Source organism: Ambystoma mexicanum, chromosome 4p (assembly GCF_040938575.1).
Source record: "Ambystoma mexicanum isolate Mex_15411 chromosome 4p, UKY_AmexF1_1, whole genome shotgun sequence".
In the NCBI taxonomy this organism is placed as follows: domain Eukaryota; kingdom Metazoa; phylum Chordata; class Amphibia; order Caudata; family Ambystomatidae; genus Ambystoma; species Ambystoma mexicanum.
Genome location: NC_090927.1, coordinates 1,248,003,762 through 1,248,027,188, shown reverse-complemented (window position 1 = coordinate 1,248,027,188; position 23,427 = coordinate 1,248,003,762). Strand labels below are relative to the sequence as shown.

At 47.0% G+C, this 23,427-nt stretch overlaps 1 protein-coding gene across 2 annotated transcripts in view; it reads right to left on the bottom strand.

The window, feature by feature from the left end:
• GALNT2 (polypeptide N-acetylgalactosaminyltransferase 2) overlaps positions 1–23,427 on the bottom strand; it is a 762,087-nt gene that overhangs the window by 248,948 nt on the left and 489,712 nt on the right. For both annotated transcript variants that reach the window (XM_069606912.1, XM_069606911.1), the window contains one exon: positions 8,992–9,079. In XM_069606912.1, coding sequence (XP_069463013.1) covers positions 8,992–9,079 — 88 coding nt within the window. The remainder of the gene's footprint in view (positions 1–8,991; positions 9,080–23,427) is intronic.

Here is a 23,427-nt window from a genome sequence, read left to right as displayed (position 1 = left end):
AAATGAAGTCAAAGGTTACTCTGCCATCAATACAAAATTCTTGTGAACCTGCTCTTTAGCAAGCTCCTCAATTATCTTGATTTTCATTACACGGCAATAAAATGGTTTTATGGCCACCAGCTGATTCATGCCGGCATTTTCCACAAAGGTCAAATTAATTGTGCCCTACTGAGCAGTTCTCAATTGTGGTCCCGTCTCTAAAGATCTTTTCGAAACACCCTTGGATAACTTTTTAACATACTTTGCAAATAATCACCACTCAATCACTTATTTTTTTTAAAACTTTTTTTATTAACATTTTCAATTAAATGCAATACATCCGGTCAAAAGCAAATAACTAGTCCATAAAAACAAAGGAGAGAAAAGAAAACACCAACAGAACCACCCCTTAGGGTAAAAAACCCACCCCAAACACCCCCCCCCTTCCCTTCTAGGTTCTGAATTCATGCAGTTATAATCCTCGGTATACACTACAGCACATAACTATCGCAATCCAAATATCATAATATAGTAAACAAGCCCCCAACCAGAATCCACATCGAAGCCCGGAGACTGGTCCAAATAGAAGAGCGACAACTCCTAAACTACCCCATTATCTGGAGACAGTGAAGCCTTCTCGCAGTCTGACTCGCGAGACATAAAACTTCTAAAGGCTTGCCAATAGTCTTTAGGTCTACTGTGTAAGGGGAGCATTTGAGTATACTGCGTCTCCCTCCGCTCACATGACACCATAAGGTTCAGCCATTGTTGTACAGAAGGGGCTAAAGCTGCCCCCCCCCACTCCCCCCAAGTGCGTGCCACTAATGATCTAGCAACTGCGGAGGCCATACCGAACAAGCGCCTGTCGCTATGCGCCTGCAGGTCCACCCAGGCCAGGACCCAGGTCTCCGGGACAAAGGGGATTGAAGATTCCACCACACGCTCCATCACATCTGCAACCGCCACCCAAAAAATTTGAATATGAGAACAAGCCCAAGCCACATGAAAAAAATCAGCTGAAGATTGTAGACATCTTTTACAGTTCGAAGGTCTGAGTGGGAACAGCTTATGTAAAGTGAGAGGAAAGTAATATAACTGGTGAAGAAATTTAAAGTGGATCAAACGAAATCTATTATTGATGGAGATCAATTTATTCAGGGCTAATATATATCCCTATTGAGATTCTGTTCGTGAGCGAGCCATACAACCCTCCCATTTGTCCCTGTATGATGATGAGACAGGAGGTCCAAGCGACCGGGCCAGGCTGTATAGGGTCAAAAAAAAAAAAACCCTAAGAGTAGTCGGCGCCACCATGTACTCTAATATTGAAGACACCTCGGGGGCATGTGGGAAGTCGGGCCATTTTGTTTTCAGCAGCTCCCGGCGGCGAAAATACAACAGGGTAACCGGAGTCCAGTCACCCCCGGCCTTAAGTTCCTCCCAGGTTATAAATTTAGCCTGCGGCGCCACGTCTCCCAAGGAGTAGACTTGCAAGTTCAGAAAATGACGAATGAAGACCTGTTCATGCGTTAAAGGAATCCCTCTGACACTGTATATGGCCAACTTGGGAGAAATCCAAGTTCCAACACATGTAGCCAATTGATCCCAAGCTTTGAGCGTAATCTCCCAGGGTTGGACCTCCGCACCCAAATGACGCTCCCGGGCCGCCCAAAGGAAGCGAGCGAGTGTGGGGATTCACTCGTTGGGGACCACCACCAAATTGAATATTGTATCTGGGCAACCAAAAAACAAAGAAACAGGTTGGGGACCTCCAACCCCCCGTGGGCACGTGTGTTACACAGCGTACGCAATGATATGCGGGGACGCTTCCCCGCCCAAATCAGCCTGGACATAAGTGAATTTGTGCAGCTCCAAAAGGAGGCGAGAGGCCAAACCGGAACATTATTAAAAATGTATAACAGTTTTGGTAAAATAACCATTTTAGATAGGGAGATGCGGGCAGCCTCCAAAATAGGGAGACGCACCCACGTGTCTACTCTATGCTCCAGATGTTTCAGGGTGGCAGCATAATTCTCCTCAAACAACTGTTTGGGGGAGGTAGACACTTTTATACCCAAATAACGGATCCCCTGTGGGCACCATGCAAAGGACTCACCCACATCCTGCGGGGTAACCCCGGCCGTAAGCGGGAGTACTTCAGATTTAGACCAATTTATTTGTAGGCATGATGGCTCCCGAAAGGTTGATATCTCCTGCATCACAGGGCGCAAGTTGATCCGAGGTTGTTTTATATATATATAACATGTCATCCGCATAGAGGGACACAATAGAGACATGCGAGCGGATTGTTAGCCCGCGGTGGGCGTGGAACTCCCTCAGGGCACAGGCCACCGGCTCAAGAGCAAATAAGAGGGGAGACAGGGGGCACCCTTGTCTAGTGCCCCATTTGGGGTAAATGGGAACGGATTGAATCCCGTTTGTGTATATCAGTGCACAGGGAGCTGAATAAAGAAGGCGGATACAGTGAAGAAACATGATGCCCATGTCTGGGAGGACCTCGAACAGGAAAGGCCATTAAACAGAGTCAAACACCTTCTCCGCGTCCAAGGCCACCACCGCAATAGGAACATCTGAATTCACATTATGCATTAATGTAAAAAGTCTACGGAGATTATTCTGAGTAGATCTCCCCGGGATGAATCCTGCCTGATCCTGAAGAATCAGTGCAGGCATGTGAGGGAGAAGCCGGTTCGCGAGTAGCTTCACGAAAATGTTATTGTCCGTGTTTATCAGTGACGGGGGACAGTAAGGTGTGCATTTTTTGGGGTCCTTGTTAGGCTTGAGTAGCACCGCAACTAGCGCAGTCCGAGTGGATCCCGGAAGAACTACGGAGGATGCCGCTTCCTCAAACATCTTGCAAAGGTGGGGAAGAAGTAGGTCCGGAAAGGCCTTATATAATTCTGCTGTTATGCCATCTATACCCGGGGCCTTACCGTCCGGAAGCGACCTTATAACCTTACGGATTTCCTCTTCAGTGGGGGGGGGGGGGGGGGGGGGGGGGGGGGGAGTCATTAAGAAGCGATCCCACCTTCGGTTCCAGCCAGCCCAGGGCCACTCTGTCAAGGTATTGAACGATCTCATCATGTCCTGCAGAACTATGAGCAGAATATAGCTGCTCATAATATTGGCGTAAAGTCTCATTAATCTCCTCAGCATACCTGGTGGGTTCCCCCCTTACGTTCGCTATTTCTAGTATGGGGGTATGGGGGTCAAGTGGTTCTCCTGCCTAATGGCCCAGGCGAGAGTTCTGCTTGGATGATCTCCCTCTGCGTACCTTTCTGCAGCAACGGGGTCACCCAGATACCGCTCCTCCCCATCCATTAGAGAGCAGATTTCCTGTCTTTTTACCGCTAGATCGGCCACAAGGGCAGGGGAGCTCCCACTGTCCTGCTGAAGTTCTAGGGTTTTAATTTCTTTTTCTTTCAGAGCGATCGCTCTGCGAATACTTTGGAGGCGCCCCCCCCCCCTTCACGTGATATACACCATCCCCGTAGGAACACATTAAAAGATGCGCATACCACACCTGGTCTGGGGACAGATGCTGCATTCAACTGGAAGAACTCCGCAATAGATTGGCGCAGATCCTCCCGGAACAACGCATCCTCCAAAGCCTGAGCCCGCCATCGGAGTGTCTTGGGAGGAGACGAGGGGCCCCTAAATCTCACGAGCACCGGAGAGTGGTCTGACAGAGTATCGCCGCCCCGTCTGCCACCCGGGACAGCCCATGGATTGATTATATATATATATATATACATACACACATATACATACATATATATGATCCTAGACAAACTCCCATGGACATCGGAGTGAAATGTGAATTCCCGCACCCCAGGGTGAAGCAAACGCCAAATGTCAAACAACGAGTAATCTGACGCAATAGCCTGCCATTTTTGTGTTGCACAAGGGGGTTGCCTCTGTACCGCTAAAGATCTATCCAATACTGGGGAAAGGGCTAAGGTAAAGTCCCCCACCCAAACTATCTCATAACCTGGAAAGGCCTGCGGGTGGTTCCGAACACGCTTGAAAAAAGTCGGGAGAATCATAATTAGGGGCATAAATATTTATGAATATGACAGACCAAGTAGCAATCTCTCCAGCTACTAAAATGAACCGCCCCTCCCCATCCAAGAACTGTTTATGAAGTTTAAATTCCAAAGAACGATGAATGTATATTGCAACCCCATGGGAGTGCGTTGAGAAGGAGGACCCATATCTATGGACACCCCAGGCCGACAAGGCGGGGAGATTGTGATTCTTTCCTAAATGGGTTTCTTGCAAACAAAGGACATTGACCCAGTGATTCTTCACGTAGTTAGCAATTAGCCGTGCCTTTTGTCATTAGTGAAGCCCCGAATGTTCCATGTAAGCAATGTTATATCTGAGTTACCAGAGGAATGTAGCCCCGGTGTGACTACCACGTTATGGCTGAGGTGGCATTACCCGAGTTGACAGATGCCACAAAAACATTGATTAGTGCTGCATTGTAAAGACAATTTAGTAAGTTATGACCCACCGAGAACGTTAGAAACCCAGAAGTGAAGTCCCCCCCGCCCAACCCCCAAGAACTGAATACACCACCACAATTGAAACTAACCCCCTCCACCCACGCCAGAAACAACAACCTACCGGCCTCCAGGACCCACCCCCACGCCCCAACCAACAACCATACCACTTAATCCCCAAGAAAGCGCCGCTGGGCAATGGGGGGAGCCGGCGGCCGCTGTGCCCCTCAATGGCAAGAGGCTCGGGTACCACATTCTGTTTGGCACAATGTGGACGTTCATACCAAAAAAAGTTAGACCATACCACACTGAACGCAAGGTGGTCATTTCAGCTGAAAGACAGGGATCCGATCAGCACCGCAAGGAGGGAAAGGGGTCCTCCAAACCAGCTATGGTGGGTGGCTGGGTGATGACCCCAGGGACCGGATTTCCTGAGCAAATTTCTCTGCTGCCTGCGGCGATGTAAAAAATAAATTGTCTTCCCCTCATACACCACCCTGAGCTTAGCGGGGTCCATCATAGAATATTGTATATTTTTCTTTCTAAGAGCGCTCTTTGCTACTTGAAGATTTCCGGAGCTCCTGTACTTTCTGGCTGAAATCCGGAAACAATCTAATAGTCGCAGAGCCCCATCTCAGCGGCCCCTTGGCCCGCGCCACCTGAAGCAATACATCTCGGTCACGGTAATTAAAAATGCGGGCAATTATAGCTCTCTCGGGGGCCCCAGGAGGAGGTCTGACCGCCAAGGATCTCTGGGCGCGCTCCACCATAAACATGTCTGAGACTGGCAGATTCTCCAGGATCTCTTTAAGTAGGTTTTCCACAAACACCTCCATGTTATCTATTGGAGTAGACTCTGCCAACCCGGTGATCCTGATGTTGTTCCTCCTCGACCTTCTCTCTAAATCGTCATTCTTGGCAGCCAGCTTTTTGATCGTTTGCTGCAATGAGGCCACCTCCCGCTGCAAGCCCGTAATCTTGTCTTCTCCGGACCCAATCCGTTCTGCCTGTCATCCTGCCGCAGTTTATCAATCTGAACTGCCGAAACATCTACTTTGCAGCTAAGAGCATCTATTTTTGCGCCCAGGCTGTCCGTGCTACTCTTAAGCGCCAGCAGGGTCTGAGGGTAGAAATGTCCAAGTGAGGGGGTTCAGGATTGTCACTCTGCTGTGGTGGGTCAGCACGAGTATAGTGATCCATCTTAGATTGTTATTTTCTGGTTCCCCATATCTCAAATAGGTGTACACCAAATGCAGTTCTCTCCACAGACACCACCGATGGAGACAGGGGAGGGCGGGGAGTAGAGCCCAGGACAGCAGGACACAAACCCTGATTGTAACCTGATGTCCAGATGGCAGTGCAGGTGAGATGATTATGTCCTCCGATATTGATGTAGCTCACAATAAGTCAGGGATCGGCAAATATAGGCGCAGATCTCCAGTCAGACTCAAGACCAAGATCAGAAGCCAGCAGTGTTATCAGCTCAGCAAAGAGCAAACAAACAGAAAGGGGCACCAGGCATCACAATAGTTGCTACGCATATCTCTGCAAAATCAAATAGAACTGCACAGGATGGAGCCCCCAATGGCCAACAGCCCGTCTCCAAGTCAGGGTGTAAGAAGGATAAACCCCATCAACCAACAGGGGAGGTGTCTCTTCCAAGGATGTCGAGGGGCCTGCGGGTCTCCCCCGAGCCAGTCAGCTCCTCCGACCGCCCGACAGGGGCCCCCACGGCCAGCAACCAGCAGAAATGCTCCAGGAAGGGGTGGGGGGGCCGAAGAAGCAGGAGCCGCCAGAAATGACAGCCACCCGGGGGGGCCAGAATGACCAACAAACCCACCCCCCCCCCACGGGTCCCCCAACTCACCACTGGTGCCAGATGACCGTCGCCTGAGCCAAGCCCGGCGTGAAGCCTCCATTGCCCCTGCCCCGCGATCAGAGGCTCCACAGGGACAAGTCCTTCGGGCGGCCGCGGACCACCGCGGCAGCACTCAGCCCGGCACACAGATTAATCCCCTCGCGCACCAGTGCGCACCGGCGCGCTCGCCTCAGAGCCACCGCCGATCATGGCTCTCAGGACACCGGGCCCCTTAGAACTGCGGGGCTGGTAGCAGGCACACGCTTAACAGGGAGGCAAGGCACCCCGACTCCATACACCGCTGGAGAGCGCCGCGGGGGCCTTCCCCATCAAAAATGGCAGGCACAGTGGGCCAGCCGCCAGAACAAAGTCCTCGATGCCGCTCTCCTCCAGCTCTCACACTTCAGATTTCATGCAAAATGCGTGGTGGTTAATCCAATAGTCTCTTCCTTGCGTCCGGAAAACAGCCACACCGCCAAGATCACAGGAAAGTCTGATATTTCCCCAAGCCTCTGCCGGAGCACTCTCAGGCTGCGGCCATTTCGCGAGCTGCGCAACAGCGCCCCCCCACCACTCAATCACATATGGCATTTTGTGATAAACATTGAAATAAAACTCCCCATTTGATACTTGACACTCTTGCTTTTTTTGTTCTTGTCGACAGATGACATTAGTTGCTTTAATTAACAAGCTCTTCTATTCTGCATAACGTGAAGTGTGCTGTTTTAGTTATTTTGTGTTTATCTGCAGTTTCTATGCCTTAGATGACTGATTTAGCCCTCTGGCTAAGATGCCAGTCTGTTTTTCATGGCCCTAGAACTAGCCCAAACAGCACATCAGCAGAGACTGACATAACCAACCAACAAACGGTGACCTTGTGCTGGGGAGGAGAGGTTACCTGTAAAAATGTAATTTGGCACAGGACAGCAAAAATCCTTAAACCCACTGTGGACTGTGTCCTCCAAATAGTTTGGCTCCCTGCTCACTGTTCAATTGTTGCTTCTGTAATAATTCTATGCTCCCAAACATCATGAACTCATGCTCCCTCATCAGTTCTGTTCAATATTTATTACACACTGCAATCAGACCTTCATATGAGGCATTAGGTTTGTGTTGAGTCCCAAATATTCGCTACAGACCTTGGTAAAGCACTGATAATGGAGAGGGTCCTAAAAGAAGCAGTACACCATTCTTGAAGTTTGATTTTTTTAATTACAAATCGTGTCAAGAGCCTATTCAGAAAAACTGCAGCCTGATCTTAGCATCAATTACATGAATTGCATTCTGTAGAATGGAGGGAAATGTTTTAGATGTCCATCATTGCCATCGACTGTTTAGATCGGCCCTTTCAACTTTCTGGATTATTGCTCTTTAGAATGAGTTTTCTTTTGAACCCAGATAATTATGCAGTAGTACACCATTGCCTTTCAATAGACCTCAACTTTACTTGTACACAATATTGCCTCCCATCTGCTCCAAACACATCAACTATCCCCACAAAACACCCAGTGAGAACCAGAGTCTACATGTGAGGTTTGAAACAGGAACACCCTCAAAATCACTAGCAAACAAAGAGCTGGGTGCAAAGCAAGGTAAAGGGCACCTTCACTAGGTTCCAGTGAAAATCCTCTACGTACAAAAACTAAAGGCAAGTGTTGAGGTTTGTATTTTTGCATTTATAATAGTAGACAGGAGAGGGTTGACAAACTCTGTACATAAGCACACATGATTGAGTGGGAAATTCTAAAATTGGGTGCATTAGAACAGTAAATTATTATTTTGTTTGTTAGTGATTTGGCATACATGAAACCTTACACAAGTTGTATTAACATTTCACACAATTACATCAAAAAGCATAGTTAAAATACATATTAATTGATTTGTTCCATTACAAAATTTAAAAAGTTATAAAGTACAATAATTAAAGACATTTTCCCCCCAGATTAATCTGGACCAACGGTAAACTATTTGCAAAGACATACAGTAACGAGTTGTCAGAGAAGGAAAAGGGAGGACGGATCCAATGACAAAAGACTTGCATATATGACAATCAACATTTGGAATATGTAAATAAGCTACAAGATTATCAGTGTTCAGTATTTACATCTACCTACAGGTGGGTAGGGCAGGACGTGGGCCTCATGAGGGGCAATACCAGCAGGCTGCTTTCTTGCCCCTCCATGACAGTTTTGAAGCCAGACAAAGTGGGAATGGGCTTGATGTCTGGGGGCTGCGAGTGAGCAGGGGGAAGTTAGTAAAGAGGACTAGGAACAGACACTGAGAATGGCTTGAGATCTGAGGGGATGTGTAGCAAAAGATGCAGTTACCACAGTAAGAAGGCGGGTGGGAGGAGGAAGAGTTCAGTTAAATAGATTGTTTTGTAGATAAGGAATTTAACGAGGAAGCATGTGAACATCGACAGGGTCCCCTCCTCCCATCTTCGCCACAGGAAGGTGGTGCACAATAGAGTATAAAGTCATTTTCCATTTCAGTGTGCAAACACTACAACCTGAACCAGTAGTGACTGAAATGTAGGCAACCACCTTAGGTGAAGAGAGAGTAGCTTATTTTCCATGGTATCGATTATGTTTGCTAAGCAATGAAAACTATTCCACTTTTTGTACATACCACCCTTTAAATCGGCAGACGCGCCCACATACTGGAAGTTGTCCATGTTAATTACATCAATGATGGGAGACACAACTCTCGTCTTGTCCTAAAGAAAGGAGGGAATAGCAGTAGATATAATTAAGGTTGAACAAATGTACATTTGAATTTGCCGCCATCGACACTGCATGCAGTTTACCGTCTAGCGTTTATCCACACCCTCTACAGAATGCTAGTAACTGGACCACCAAGAAAAATGTGCGCATTACTGACGGGCCGATACACTTTTAGCGCAGATTTATTGTGAGAAAGCAATTAGAATAAAACTATTAGAATTTGAAGTGGAAACCATAAGAAGCCATTAATGTGCCATTTAATTATTTTATCATTTTTGGGGGCAACAACAATTAGGCCGTTTAAACAATAGTCTAGAAACAAAATGGGACTTAAAAACGCATGCAGCATTCCAACGTACAGTAAGCAGGCCCATACAATTGCAGGCCTCTCAACCACAAATGCTGATTTGACTGGGTTCGTGAGGCAGGTGCCACTATTACCTCATTTTTGTTATGTTAAAGAGGATACGTGATTCCTAAATATCACGCTCAACACGGACTCCTTCGATGGTCTACACATGCCACAGAAATGAAGGTCTACTGGACGAATTCCCACAGAGTTCACCACCAAGCCTGTCTGGATTGCTTTGGCAGGCCATGGCGGTCAGAGAAGGATCATTACTTGCCAAATGAATTGGTGTTGCACATTCATCATGTGGCGTCTATGGTGTTAATATCAGTCTCGGCTCCACAGTAAAGAGCTGGGCCACATAGCACGGGTGCAAACGAACGCACAAATGCACATGCCCTGCGTACCAACGAAAAGACTACTTCAAACCGGGGCTTCAAACAAGCCCTTCCCCGTTGGTAGCACCGTCCAAGATAGTATATTAGACTCACATTTTGGTCAAGCTTTTAAATAAAATAGATCTTTTATTTGGCCGTGAGGCCATCAAAGTACAGACAAATGCATCATAATACATAAAAATAATAAACAGCAGGTGACACCCTCCCCCGCCCGATGTCAAGAAAAGTGACTAACAGCATCTACCACCCCATGGGCAGTTCTGGGATTAACAGCCTCTAAGAGAATTAGACACTACATAAATAACATGCATCAAGTACTCCCACATCCGTTAATGGTCCTCCCCAGGGCTAAATTTGCTCCGGAGAGTGGTGGGTGCGAGGACCTCGTTACCATGGGGTACGCAATTCCTATATACAGAAAGGGGCAGCATCTCATTCCAATACCCATTAAGCCAGTGGCCAGTCTTGGGGCCCTTAGTTCAATGCAAATGGTGCCATGGGGCCTCCTTGATTGTGGGACAGTCTTAAAACGTATGTTGTCCTCTCTGATTCTAGAACGGCATCCACAGACTGTTCTGAGCCAGTGGGGACATTTATTTGTGAGCGAGTCTCTAGCTTCTGCCTGGTCATTGGGGCATTTGTGGACTGTGCAAGAATATCAGTGCCCCACCACCCCCCACCATGCCTTCTCATTGCTCCAAGCGCCATACCTTGTCCCAAAATGGTTTTGCGGCTTTGGAACACTGTGTGCGACCAATTCTGGTGCCTCTCTGTGCTCTGCTTCTTTATCTCCACACCCCAACTTACCACCCAGCTTACATGCCGATTTATAATGCGGTTTGTTGGCTATGGCGGTAATGCCATGGTCCGGTTTCTTTGAGGTGCCCTCTTTTGCTGACACTCTGGATGGCATGTCATAATGAGCAGGGCGGAGGGGCCTTTGTAGCAGGTGGAGTCTCATCTTTATTTGGGGTGTGGTTGGACTGCCTCACTTGATTCATGCCACCTACACGTCTCCAGCTGTCAAGGGCCCACGTTAGGAGATTCTGCATAGCCACCATTTCAATTAGGACAAGTGAACATTGGCAGCCCTGTACTGGTTCTTCGAGAGTTGGAACAGGGACAAGAGTGGGGGCAAAAATAGATGGTATTCCAAGTGGGAACCCTACTTTGAGGAGGTTTACACACTGGCAGATCCCATTCCCAGCCGTCAGCTGCATAACAAACAGCTTTTGTTATGGTATTAGCAGGCTGGTTGTGGGTGGCTACATTCTCCTCCCTTGAAATCCTCTCTCCAAAGGGCTGGGTGTGCCGTTTGAAAGAATAGCAATCTTAGTTCCCTCTAGGTTTGGGTTTAGAAAGGTTATGGATTCCGCACTGGCAGGTTCATTTGTACAAGTCATCAGGGGCTTAATCGGGTTCTCGTGGTAGCACTTTAGGGCGCTGACGTGCATGCGAGGGGCAGGTCAATTGCACCAGTAGGCAGTAGATGTAATGGGTTTTAGATCTGGAACCCCTGGGAGATCGCTATCGCAATCCAAGAGCCCAGAGCTCATCAGGTCGAGTGAGAACACACTGCTTTTCCGAGGGCTAGCTACAGAGTCGCCTATGCAACCCTTCCCAACAGCTGGTTATTGCTGCTGCATAAACTTGCCTTTCATCTTAACAAAATTGCACTCCGTCAGTCTCCCTTATATCGCTCCCCTTCACTAAGGTAGCGCTTCCCAGAAAGTGGTTAATTTCATCAAGTCGTAAGCCTCGCCAGTGATCGTGCTAATCAAAAGGTTACTCTTAGTTTTAGACTGTGCAGTGGGGCATCAATGAGGGGAAGGATGCGACCACCTCCATGGTGGGCGTCGGTACAGCTCTTTTTGGCGCTACCGTTTCGGCGCTGGCCAGTTTGGCGCGACCGCTTTGGCGCGACGGCCCATTCGGCGCGCCCACTTTGGCGCGGAAGCCTTTCTGGCCGTTGATTTGGCGCGAGGGACGTTTGGACGTGGCTAACATTGCAGCCACGTCTAAACGCCCTCACGCCAAACCATGCAATGGGAAAACTGAGAAGCGCAGGTGTGCTACAGGTCAGTGACCCTCTGCACTCCAGTATCCTGCAGTAACATTTCAGGGGCACGCACTGGCACATGCAACCCCTTCCCCGCCTTTGCCCCGGATGGCAAGCACACGCACTCTCACATTTTGGGCAGATATACACACAGTACGGGGGACACGCTTTTGTGTTCAGCTCACACACAACCCACTCTCCTTATTTACCGACCACCAGGACCCATTTCCTCTTTCATAGAGGCCATTGCATCACTTCGAACCATAAATACCAAACCTAACTCTCAAACCATCTTACTTGGGGACTTTAACCTTGGTTTCAATGATCCTAAGGACACTAACGCCCTTGACAACACCTTATCTGAACTGGGTCATACGCACATTATCCACGAACCTACTCATATCAAAAGGTAGAACTCTAGATTGGCTCTCCCACATCAATTGCTCTATTGACCTCCTATCCAATGACCCATGCATCTGGTCGGACCATCATAAATTAACCTTTGCTATCAAAGCTAACACACCCCACCCGGTGCCTATCATTGCCCCAGCCATCCGCACGAGAAACAAGATAGATATTACCCCCGACAAACTTTTACCTATACTACTCCCTATTTTGAATAATATTGACTCAGATGCTGACCCCACAGTTTTAGTGGACATCTACAACCAGGCTATACTCAAAGCTCTGGACTCCATTGCCCCGCTAAAACTGCGCAAACCGAAACCACAGCGTCACCTTAACACCTGGTTCATGCCCCAGCTAAGAGAATTACGTAAAACTAAAAGAACCGCTGAGGCACTCTGGAAAAAACACCCCACACCTTCTAATAAGTCTGAACTAACCCTAGCCTCCTCTAGCTACAAAGAAGCCATACTTCTTGCCAAAAAAGACACTTATAACAAAAGGATCACACAAGCAGAATCCAACACAAAAGAACTCTTCAAGATACTCAAAGAACTAGAATCCCCCATTGCCCCCACTGACAAATGTATTACTGACGCACTATGGTGTAGTAATAGTCAGAAAGCCTTATTAGATAAAATAGCTCGCCTACAATCCAAAAACAACGCAAAAAAATCCTTACTACTAGCTGACCCGGACTACAAACAACTACCTAACAAACCATCGACCTTAAAGTCAACCTGTAAACCTTTCAGCTTCTCACCCCTCTCAACTTGGGAAGTAGAAAACATCATCAGGAAACTTAAACCCTCAAACTGCCAAGGTGATGCCTGCCCTGCCCCGATCATTAAAGCAGCTGCGCACGACCTGGCTCCATTCATTACCAACCTCATCAATGCCTACTTCAAATCTGGAATAGTTCCCGACAACCTTAAAGACGCTTGGGTCATTCCACTCCTCAAAAAACCCACTCTTGACCCAGCCAACCCGTCTAACTACAGGCCGATAACGACTACCGTTCTTATTAAAAATACTGGACAGAGCGGCTTATCTACAAATACAGGCCTACTTCGAATCTAATAATCTCCTAGGGCTTAGGCAATCAGGCTTCCGACCGAGACACGGTACGGAAACTGCACTAATTGACCTTACTACCCAGATCCAAAACCTGAAAGACAATGGCAAACTCGCACTCCTCTTGCTGCTTGACCTGTCAGCAGCGTTTGACTTGGTCAACCATCAAACACTCTGTCACCACCTGAAATCGGCAGCACACTTTTCAGACGCAGCCTCGGCTTGGATTAGCTCCTTCCTGGCGAGCAGAACCATGAGCGTCTTCTCTCCCATGGATTCTGCTGAGCCTTCACCAGTACCTTGCGGAGTCCCACAAGGCTCTTGCGTGTCTCCGACACTTTATAATGTATTCACGAAACCCCTCTTCGATATCCTTGACTATCTGGGTGTCACGTATACCAACTATGCGGACAACACCCAGATACTCATTCCTATCACGGGTGATTATGAAACTGACAGCACCACCCTCAATGAATTCTACTCTGTTATACAAGCATGGATGGCACAGCATGGCTTGTGTCTCAATGACGAAAAAACCGAGTTGATCATCCTGGGCACTCATGCCAAACTCAAAAATCTTAATCCCTCATTCAAAGCCTTTACCATAGATTGCAATCTCATCTCCGTATCAAATAACACTAAAACTCTTGGTATTTACATCGATGCTACCTTATCCTTTTCCAAACAAACCAATGCAGTAGCATCATCAGCTGCATACACCTGTAAGCTGATCACTGCATGCAGACCATTCATTTCCGCACCTAATTGCATTACTCTCGCCAGAGCATTAGTCCTTTCCAAAATAGACTACTGTAATGCCCTTTACTTGGGCACTAGTCACAAAAATATCAATAAACTACAAGTAGTCCAAAACAATGCCATCAGGGCTGCCCTCAACATTCCCAAAAAGGCACTTATCTGAGACCAGACGCAATCTTCGCTGGCTCCCTGTCAAGCATAGAATATCCCTTAAAACGCTAGCCCTTACACACAAAGTCAGAGCTAACCTTGCTCCAGCATACCTCACTAACCAACTTACACCTCACACTTCTTCAAGACCACTTAGAGCAGCACAAACTAACACCATGACCATACCGAGATTCAAACTTCATAACTCGGGTGGAGTAAGGTTCCCTGTACAAGCCTCCAAACTATGGAACACCATCCCCGCGCCTTTACGAGCAGAACCCTCATTTAACCGGTTCAAACACAACACGAAGTGCTGGCTCCACAACTTGGACTCCATAACAGCCTAACCTATCGATCCCAGCATGATGGACTGCTGCCAGCTCACTTTGTAATTTAATGTATCTTTGCATGTACCTGCTATATTTTGTTTGTTCCTACCTGTAACTGCAACGGAACACCTGTTTACTGCTCTTATTTGTAACCAGACCCAATTTATGCGCCCATATTCCCCCGGGCCTGGCTGCGCTTTATAAATAAAATAAATACAAATACTCACACGGCCGGCATCAGACTATTATACAGTAGGTACATATGCATACATTACAGGGACAAACGCTGTCTCACTACATGTGCCCGCATATCGTGCGTGCAATACCCACACTGCTGGCACACGCACACTCGCATTGTGGGACCAGCACAGATTCGAACATTACACTGCAGAGACAACCCATCACGTTACAGAGAAAGGCACTGGCACACTGTCCGAAATACACAATGGCAGACTATGGGAAAAAGGGGTGCAATACAGGGAGCAGGAACCGTAGGGAAAAGCACTCACAGTGCAAGGACTCACACTCTCTCACTGCACTACCGGGAAAAAAGCACTCGGGTGCTGTGCTCCTGAATTCCCACTGGAGGGACACAAACTCACACTGTGTGAAGACAGATACGCACACATTTCACAGGCACACTGCATACATATACACACTGCAGGGGCATAAACTCTTGCACTGTTGTGTCACACTCGTGCCGCTGCACGCCACAGGACACATACTCTCACCTCGGTCCGATGCACACACTGCCTTCACACTGCTTCAGTTACACGCACTCTCACATTGGGGCCCGAGACCCGCACCCATACTGTCACTGTGGGGACGCAGTGCCTTACACCACAGGGACAGGTATTCTTACATTGCGGGTCAGACACAAACAGGGGCCAAGCTCACACTGAGAAAACAGGGGCAGGTATTTCACACTGCAGGCGGGCGTGCGCGTACATTGCTCTTCACGCTGAACTCCTCTGGCTAGTTGTTCCCCTGCTATCCCCTCACATGATCTGAATCTCCCCCCTCCCCCACCACCACGCCCCCGCCCTGGGGCCCCATCGATGAATTGGAAAATCCCATCTTGCATTGGAAAATGTATCTGGTATGCCGGGAATCTGTTGATTGCTTTCGTGTCTGTCGGTTGCACCCAGCCAGCATTCCAGCTGGCATCCCTCGCGCCAAAAGATCCCGGCAGCGAAACGTTCCTGCGCCGAACTGGGCACGCCGAACTAGGTGCGCAGAAATATAAGCAGGGCAGCAGCCAAAGGCAGTAGTGACAGTTCAAGGTAAACCCCCTCATCGCACTCCTCGCCTTGTCCTGTTAAATCAGCAGTATTCGGCGACCCTCACCCTCTGAAGCCGCAGAGGGTTACCGCAGACAGACAAAGAAAGCCCCTTTGGCGTCTTCTCACAGCTACTTTGGGGGCACAGTGTCACCTCTTAGCAGCACAGTGCAAATGATGATTGGAGTGAACTCTAAAGAGGTTTCATGTCTCACAATAGGTGAATTTACAGACGCCATTTTCTTTTCGCTGCACAGGGAAACCTTTGTAACTTTGTTAGTTCAATGAAACCACGGGAATGTTTTTGCTTCTTCGCACCATTAGCTGCCCTTCCCTGGCAGCTGCAGTAGATTTTAATAAATCACGGGGCAAAAGCATGTTCCATCTTAATGCAGCTCGATGCCAGCCCGGCTGTGTACAATGCCTGTGTAAACTGGAACTACTTGCCCTTCAGTAGGGAAGTATTTCCAGTTACTGGACTGCACTTGAAAATCCAGACTACTCCAGTAATGTCATGTTTGGTTTTCGTAGTTTCCCGGAATGAAAAGAGCGATCCTTGGAAAGATGACATGCAAGTCTGGCCGGTGTGTTTGGTTTCACTAGTGGAATAACAGAAAATGCAACTGCTCCGAGGCTGCCAGAGATGCCGAATTTTCTAGAGCAACAACCAGCCATTCAAACGGGGCTGCCTCTGTGGCCGGTGTTTCATGCAAATGCTTGGAGGAAGGTTTGGCAAAGGCAAACAATGTTTTCCTGCCAACAAGCCAATGCTATGGCAATTTTGAGAAGAGTTTCAATTGCTTTCAGCAGATCCATTTAACATCGCCATTTAATCTTCTGAAAAGGTAACAGCGCCCTGTTAACGATTCTAACAGACTATACATAAAGATCGTCAGTGTTTACAATTCATTTGGTTTTCATAATATTGCTTACATCGTGATCAACCATTAATAACAAACAGGTTCCAGTGTGCTACCATTTAGTATTAAAGTGAGCATGGGCTGGGGATATCACCTTATGCTACTGTGGTTGTCAGTCCTTTAAATTGAAGCTTTGTGCGGAACAGTGACTGGATCCTTGTGTACATTTATGTTATCTACACACATGTATGTAGCAGAGGACGAGAAATTACACACAAAGACAAAATACCAACTCATGTCAAGAAACTCACTCTGGAAAACAAGCCACCGCTCGGTGTTAGCGTGGCGTGGACTAGGCTCTTCCGCACGCAGGTGGTGCACACGTTATTTCTCAATCACTGGGGGCTAGGTGGACAAAGACAGGACGCTTGGCTTTGTGCAGGTGACCGATACGCCCGTGCTCAGTTAGTCCTTTTATTTAATCTGGTGTGGTGATGCATTTTACATCACCACGCTGTGATGAGAGCACCACTTTAGATCCTACGCATCATCCCTCCTTTAGCATAAACAAAAACTTCAAACCAATGGCATACATCTTACTTCTTCGCACTTGAACCAGTCTGGGCTATATTTGTGTAGTATATCAATCAGTTCAATTAACCGTACACTTTAAAATTTAGAAGGTGCTTGGTCAGTCTCTTGGGATATACGTTCCGACACACATCTCAAGACAGGGCTCAACAGTCACTTTACTCGCCTGACTCGGGACATGCACCTGCAGAGAACTGACCATGCATCTTTACCTCGAGAGGTCACCTAGAGCAGAGCTCTGTTCCTCACTGTCTGGCGATGGGTGAGACAGGGGTGTTGATCGGTCTGGAAAAGATCCTGGGCTACGCTAATGTCACCGTTAGGGAGAATTCTCTTAAAAGGGTAATTTCCCTTACCTATAGAGTCCCCCAGCAGCTTTGCTGGATTTGAAGGGTTTATTTTTTTTTCCTGCTAAGAGTGAGACTCTTTTTCCCACTCAGACATATTGCTGATGTGCGTTTCAGGCTATTTTTTAGCTTATGGTCTATGGGGTTTTTCTCACACTCATAGGTGTCAACTTATTTGTGTGCGTTACACAGCACCCTCCGTGTAGTAACACAGGGGTGTCAGAGACCCCCAAACAGACTCCATACCCTGGGACTGACTGCCTCCCAAGGGCATGTAAAGTTACCATTGACTTTACTAGTCAAATCTTATGAACAAAACCAGTACAAACCATCTTATATGGAAGTACTGGAGGGGTTAATAATTTATCCTGTGTGTCTGTTTTGTAGGGGACGATGTCTCGTCCCCCTTTTTTCAGAGTGTGGCTGGTGGCAGTGATTCTACCACTTTTCATTTAACCACGAATAGTTTTCTATAGGATTTTCCCATTGTCCGAATTTACTCTCTGGTTGGGTATTTTTGCCATAACTGTTAAAACCTTTCTCGCGTCTTCCCCTGTAATCCTGACCCAGGTCAGGGATCCTATGTTCGTCCTTTTGGCAGGCTTCTGCACAGAAGCCCTCCTTTCGGCGTCACTGGGAGGGGGGGGGGGAATAGGCACCCTGGACAGGGTTGCCTAAGCAAACCAAGTCGCACTGTGCCCCGATAGGCTGGGGGGTTGTCCCGCCAGGATAACCACCCCGCTGTGTGTGTGTGACAGCTAGGCTGTATGAATGGGGGGTTTTCTGCATAAAAGCAGGGCTCTGAGGGCTGGAGGACAAGACGTCGCCACTGGACCTGAGAAATCCGAAGAGGAGAGAAGCCAAATACATCTGCAACGACTGAACCACCGGTGAAGCCCTGCTGCAGATCCTCACCACTTTTCTCCAACGACAAGAGAAGATTTTCACCTGCAAGAGCCTTCTTCCCTTGAGCTGGTTGGGTCAACCAGTTTGCCAATCGCCTTCCAGGACCTGCCTTGGTCGAATCGCCAGTGCCAAGCACTCAGACCGGATAGCCAGGCACCGGTCAACACGACCACGATTTAAAGGAGCGTACCTTTTATTCCATTTTGGCATCACCGCGGCTGGCTTCTTCCCTGGGCATGTGATCAGGTTGACTCTTCTGCACCCGCACACGGATTTTGAAAACGCTGTAGCCGCGCTGAATCAAACACAAGTGTGTCCTTTTCAGACAATTGTGAATCGATGCAGTCACTTCTAGACAAGCGTAACACCATTCTAACATACAGCGTTTTTTAAAATTAATTTTCACAGAACGCTCGTACGATAAGAACATCCAGCAAGCAATTTTTCAAGCTTGTTTCGCAATAGAAAGTATCCTTTGGATGCCAACCCCGAAAATATATCCGGGAACTACAGCCAGACGGGCTTATAAGCAAGTTAAAGGTAGGAATAAATACACTGACAGATTCGATTACTCAAATTGCTGAAGCTTATTCATATGGTCATCCGCCCCTGCATGTGTTTTGTTTCCCCAACACAGCCTGACATGGTCTAACAGCCCAGCCGGACTAGGATGCTCCTACTCGCCCACAAGGGCACATCCGATTAATTAAAAATAAACATTGCCTAAATTTTGTGGAGCGTCTGTCTGAAGAAATCACTAGGTACCATTGTAGATAAAGGCTATGAATAAATAGGCACATTCAGAATTGACTGGAGGCTGCTCTCTCATTGATTTCATCAACCTGAATGTTTTTGACCTCAGAGTTCATAAGAGGTTTTGAAGTATAACTAAAATGTTAATCAGCCTAACTAAAGAAGGAAAATATATAAGGACAAATAAGTTGGATCTAAACAACACAAAGTGATGTATATAGTATTGAATATTGATATATCTAAGATGATCATCAAGTAATGTGGTAAAGGTCTGGAAATATTAAGTAGTATGTGGCAACATCACAACTGCTATTCGTGATGAAGCTGGTTTTTAATACACTTTCCTGTATTTTTGTCTAGATACACTGGCTAATACAAAGCATTCCTTGTGAAAAAACACGACATCCCACTTCAGTTGTCTTCCATGTGTCCTGATGAAAGCCTTATTTGGACTACCAGGTGTCCAGGTTACAACAGTTGACATCTAGCATCTTGCGGTTGTACACACCTAAGGCTGGAAACAGAGTCATCCCTGTCGACACAATCCCCACAGGGGCCTCTTTATAAAACCATAGATAAATGCCCATGATTGGAAGTCACCTTGTTTTACTAACACCACTTGAAAGTAATAATGGGTTTGAGTGAATTTTGACAATTACCAACTCATTCATTTGAATGCCTTGAAATACAGTGTTTCACTCATTGTTATATGTTGTTAGACATTATCTTTTTAATAATTGGACCCGTTGTTGTCCTTGCCGTTTTAGAATATATATCAGATAAATAAAATTGAACATATATTTTTTCTAATACCAGCTTTCGCGTATATCTTGTGACATATGCTTTCACACAAGATTTTGACTCAGTTGCCTCAGGTCAGTTTAAATTTCCAGCCTAGATGTGTGACATCAATCGGTAGCTTGTCTTGGGATCCCCTCCTTTTGTTCTTCCCTGGGCAGTGCAGTGACTCGAACCTTCTTCCACGACGAGAGCCCCTCTTCCTCTGCTGGATCTCCCGAACTGCAGGAACTGCCAGGAACTACCGCCACCGTAGGAGCCTCATCCACTTTCAAGGTACATTGTTCCACCAGGCCTCCTGTCGCTGGATACTGCTAAAGGTGTTTTAAATCCTTTACTTACCTTCTGGGATGGCCGCCCCTATCGTCTAACATTGTCTTTTTACCTTCTGCAACGCCTTTTCAATCGTTAAACCAAGACTTGACTGCAGCTACTAGAACCGTTTGATCCTGGGCACATTGCCCTGTACCATTAACTCTGGCACAGGCCTAATGACTCTGGCTATTTCAGTTACAACTGCCTGCTCTAGATTGCTTTTCACAAAGAAATGTGTTGGTGCACCTACACACTTATAACCACCTTTCCTTCCCCTTTATATATTGTTGAAGTGCCATTTTGCTTGGTTTTCACCTAAGTATTGCTTATGCTAAAGTACAGCCTTGCCTAACTTGTTCACAATCCAATTGGGAAGTGTTGCTGGTGTGCTTAGGAGTCTAACCCTGTATGACTTGTCCTTTCCCTCTCTCAGAAGAAATTGTTTGAGTGCCATTTCTGCTTGGTTTACACTGTGCCGTTTTGCTCAGTTTTCACTCTTGCTCAAACTTGTCTATAATTTAAATAGGGAGTTGTGTATACTTTTCTTGACTGTTTTGACTTGCTTTTATGATAGTGATTTGTGTGTTGAACTAAGTGTGTAAAATAAATATATATTATTTTTGATACAAAGCTTTGGTCGGTGTTTCCTTGTTCCATAGTACTCTAGCCCTATTGTGTAAACCCTGAATTCAGCTCATCTCCCTCTTGAGATAAGTCTGACTGGTCAGCCACAGCTACCAACTCGATCTTTGTGGTACAGACTGAAACCAAAGGGGATTTATTGCATATACCTGTAGTCCTAATCTTCTGTAGTGCTGCCTAAGGGAGCTGCATAGGATTCTGCCTAACAGTCACAACTATTGGGACTCGCGGCTAGCTAGTCTTAGTGCAGCTCGTAGCCCCTGAGCTTCTATCCGGGTCTACAACCAAAAGTCCCGGGGCATATGCCCCCCCCCAGTCCTCCCTAACAACACCTCTGGGTGCAAGTGTTGATTAGCTTTCATGACTGGGTAAGAGTCCTCTTGGGGGAATTCGTCAAAGAAACTTATTTCTTGTGACTGTGTGGCAGTCCTACCTGGCTGTTACTACAGAGCCTGTTAGTTGTCCTGCCAAGGCTGGCGTTCAAACTGGACTCTAAATTTGTTTTCTGGTCTTTTATTTTTGCACTGGTAATACAGTTCACTGTTTTTACTTTATTGCGCACTATGTGCCTGCGAATGCTTTTCCTTTTGTTAGCATGCATCTGCCTTCATAGCACCTACTTTTCTATCTGGTGGCAGGCCAGTGTCAGATGGGCTGGCAGTGTTCCTCGGATACATCGCCCCATTAACGCTTCTGTCATCCCTGTGGGTTAAACGATGGGTGATTTGCTCTAGGAGAAATTAAGGGGCACAGTGCATCAAATTCTCTGCATTGAAATGGGGACCAATTTGGCAGTTTTGATTTCTGCGGTGAGGCCATGTGTTGTAAAGATCAGTGCGCCAGATTCACATTCTTGGCCACCATGGATCTCACAAAAACAACTTCGATATATCCTTACCACTGGTTAATGACCCTCAATTCTAGTCAGTACAGAATGTTCAAAAGTCTATGCTCAGTTGGGCCCATGGGTTCTCACTTCTCTCTTGCAAGTGGATTGAAGGCAGCAGTGGTTGGGATCGAATCTTCACACTATGTTCATCTCTGTACAAAGTCATCAACTCGTGACTAATAGATGGGAGAACCAAACCTCTTGTAGTCTTGCCTTGGTCTTCTGAGATCCCTGAAGACCTGGGTTGCCAGTTCGCGCACCCTAGGAAGCAGTGCCGGGAACGATTATTTGTATGTCACACAGCAATAATTCAGGTGATAAGAGTTTATAGCCAACGTTCCATAGGGCTACATGTCTTTATATCGAAATCCGTTTTCGCGACGGCACATACCGCGAGTATTTTACAACGAAAACCTTTGAAGTGAATGTATTTTTGGGGCTGGGGTGGTCCGCCCCAAACACCCGTTTACCACCGCAAACATTTCCTGAAAAACTGTAACCCTTCCCCACTCCGAAATGCATTTGCTATAAAGGTATTCGTTATACCATACTCAGGATATTAGCATTCACTATAACGGGTTCGATATAAAGACTGTATACTGTTGTATAGTTTCCATACAATTGCTTTGCTATTCCTGAGGGGACAAAAGCTCTTTCAATACTTTGGTCTGTACGGCCTCAAGAACCATTTGAATGCATTCATTTGTTGCCCAGCTCTCGCACGGTCCTGGATGCTGGAACCACCATCTCTGACCATGGAAATATGCACTTCTGTGGGCAACTGCCCAGTTCTTTTGGGTACACAGATAAATAATCTGCTGGATTGTCACACCCAGGGTGGGATGTTACGGCCACATCATACTTCTGTAGCTGTAGGAGCCATTTTTCCATTCGTGCTGGTGGTGCAGAGCTATAGACATGGTGGGAATCAGGGCCTTGTGGTAACGTCACCACTGATATCTGCTTTCCATACATAAATCTAATGACGCCACCTCAGAGAACTGCCAATGATTCACACTTGATCTGGGAATACTTTTGTTAACCCCCCCACCCCCCGACAGTGACCGCTTTGCACAGGTTATAGGTAACACCTCCCCACTTGTGTCTTTCTGTGCTAGAACTACTCCTAATCAACATTGGTTCGCATTGACAACTATCTTAGTTGGATGTGCAGTGTCAAGGGATGTCATATTTGCATTCTCTGTTCTAGACTTCTTGATGTCCTGAATGTCTTATTCCCTGGTTGTCCACTTACAGGGAGTGTCATTTTGGGGAGGTTCCGTTGTGGTTCAGACAGGGTGACAAGATATTTGATGAACCTTCAACAGCACATAACCATGCCAAGAAAGCTTCATACTTCAAAAGCATTCTGGGGCTAGGGTGGTATGTTAATGTCTTGCACATTTTCGGGATCAAAGGACAACACTGCTGCCTGGA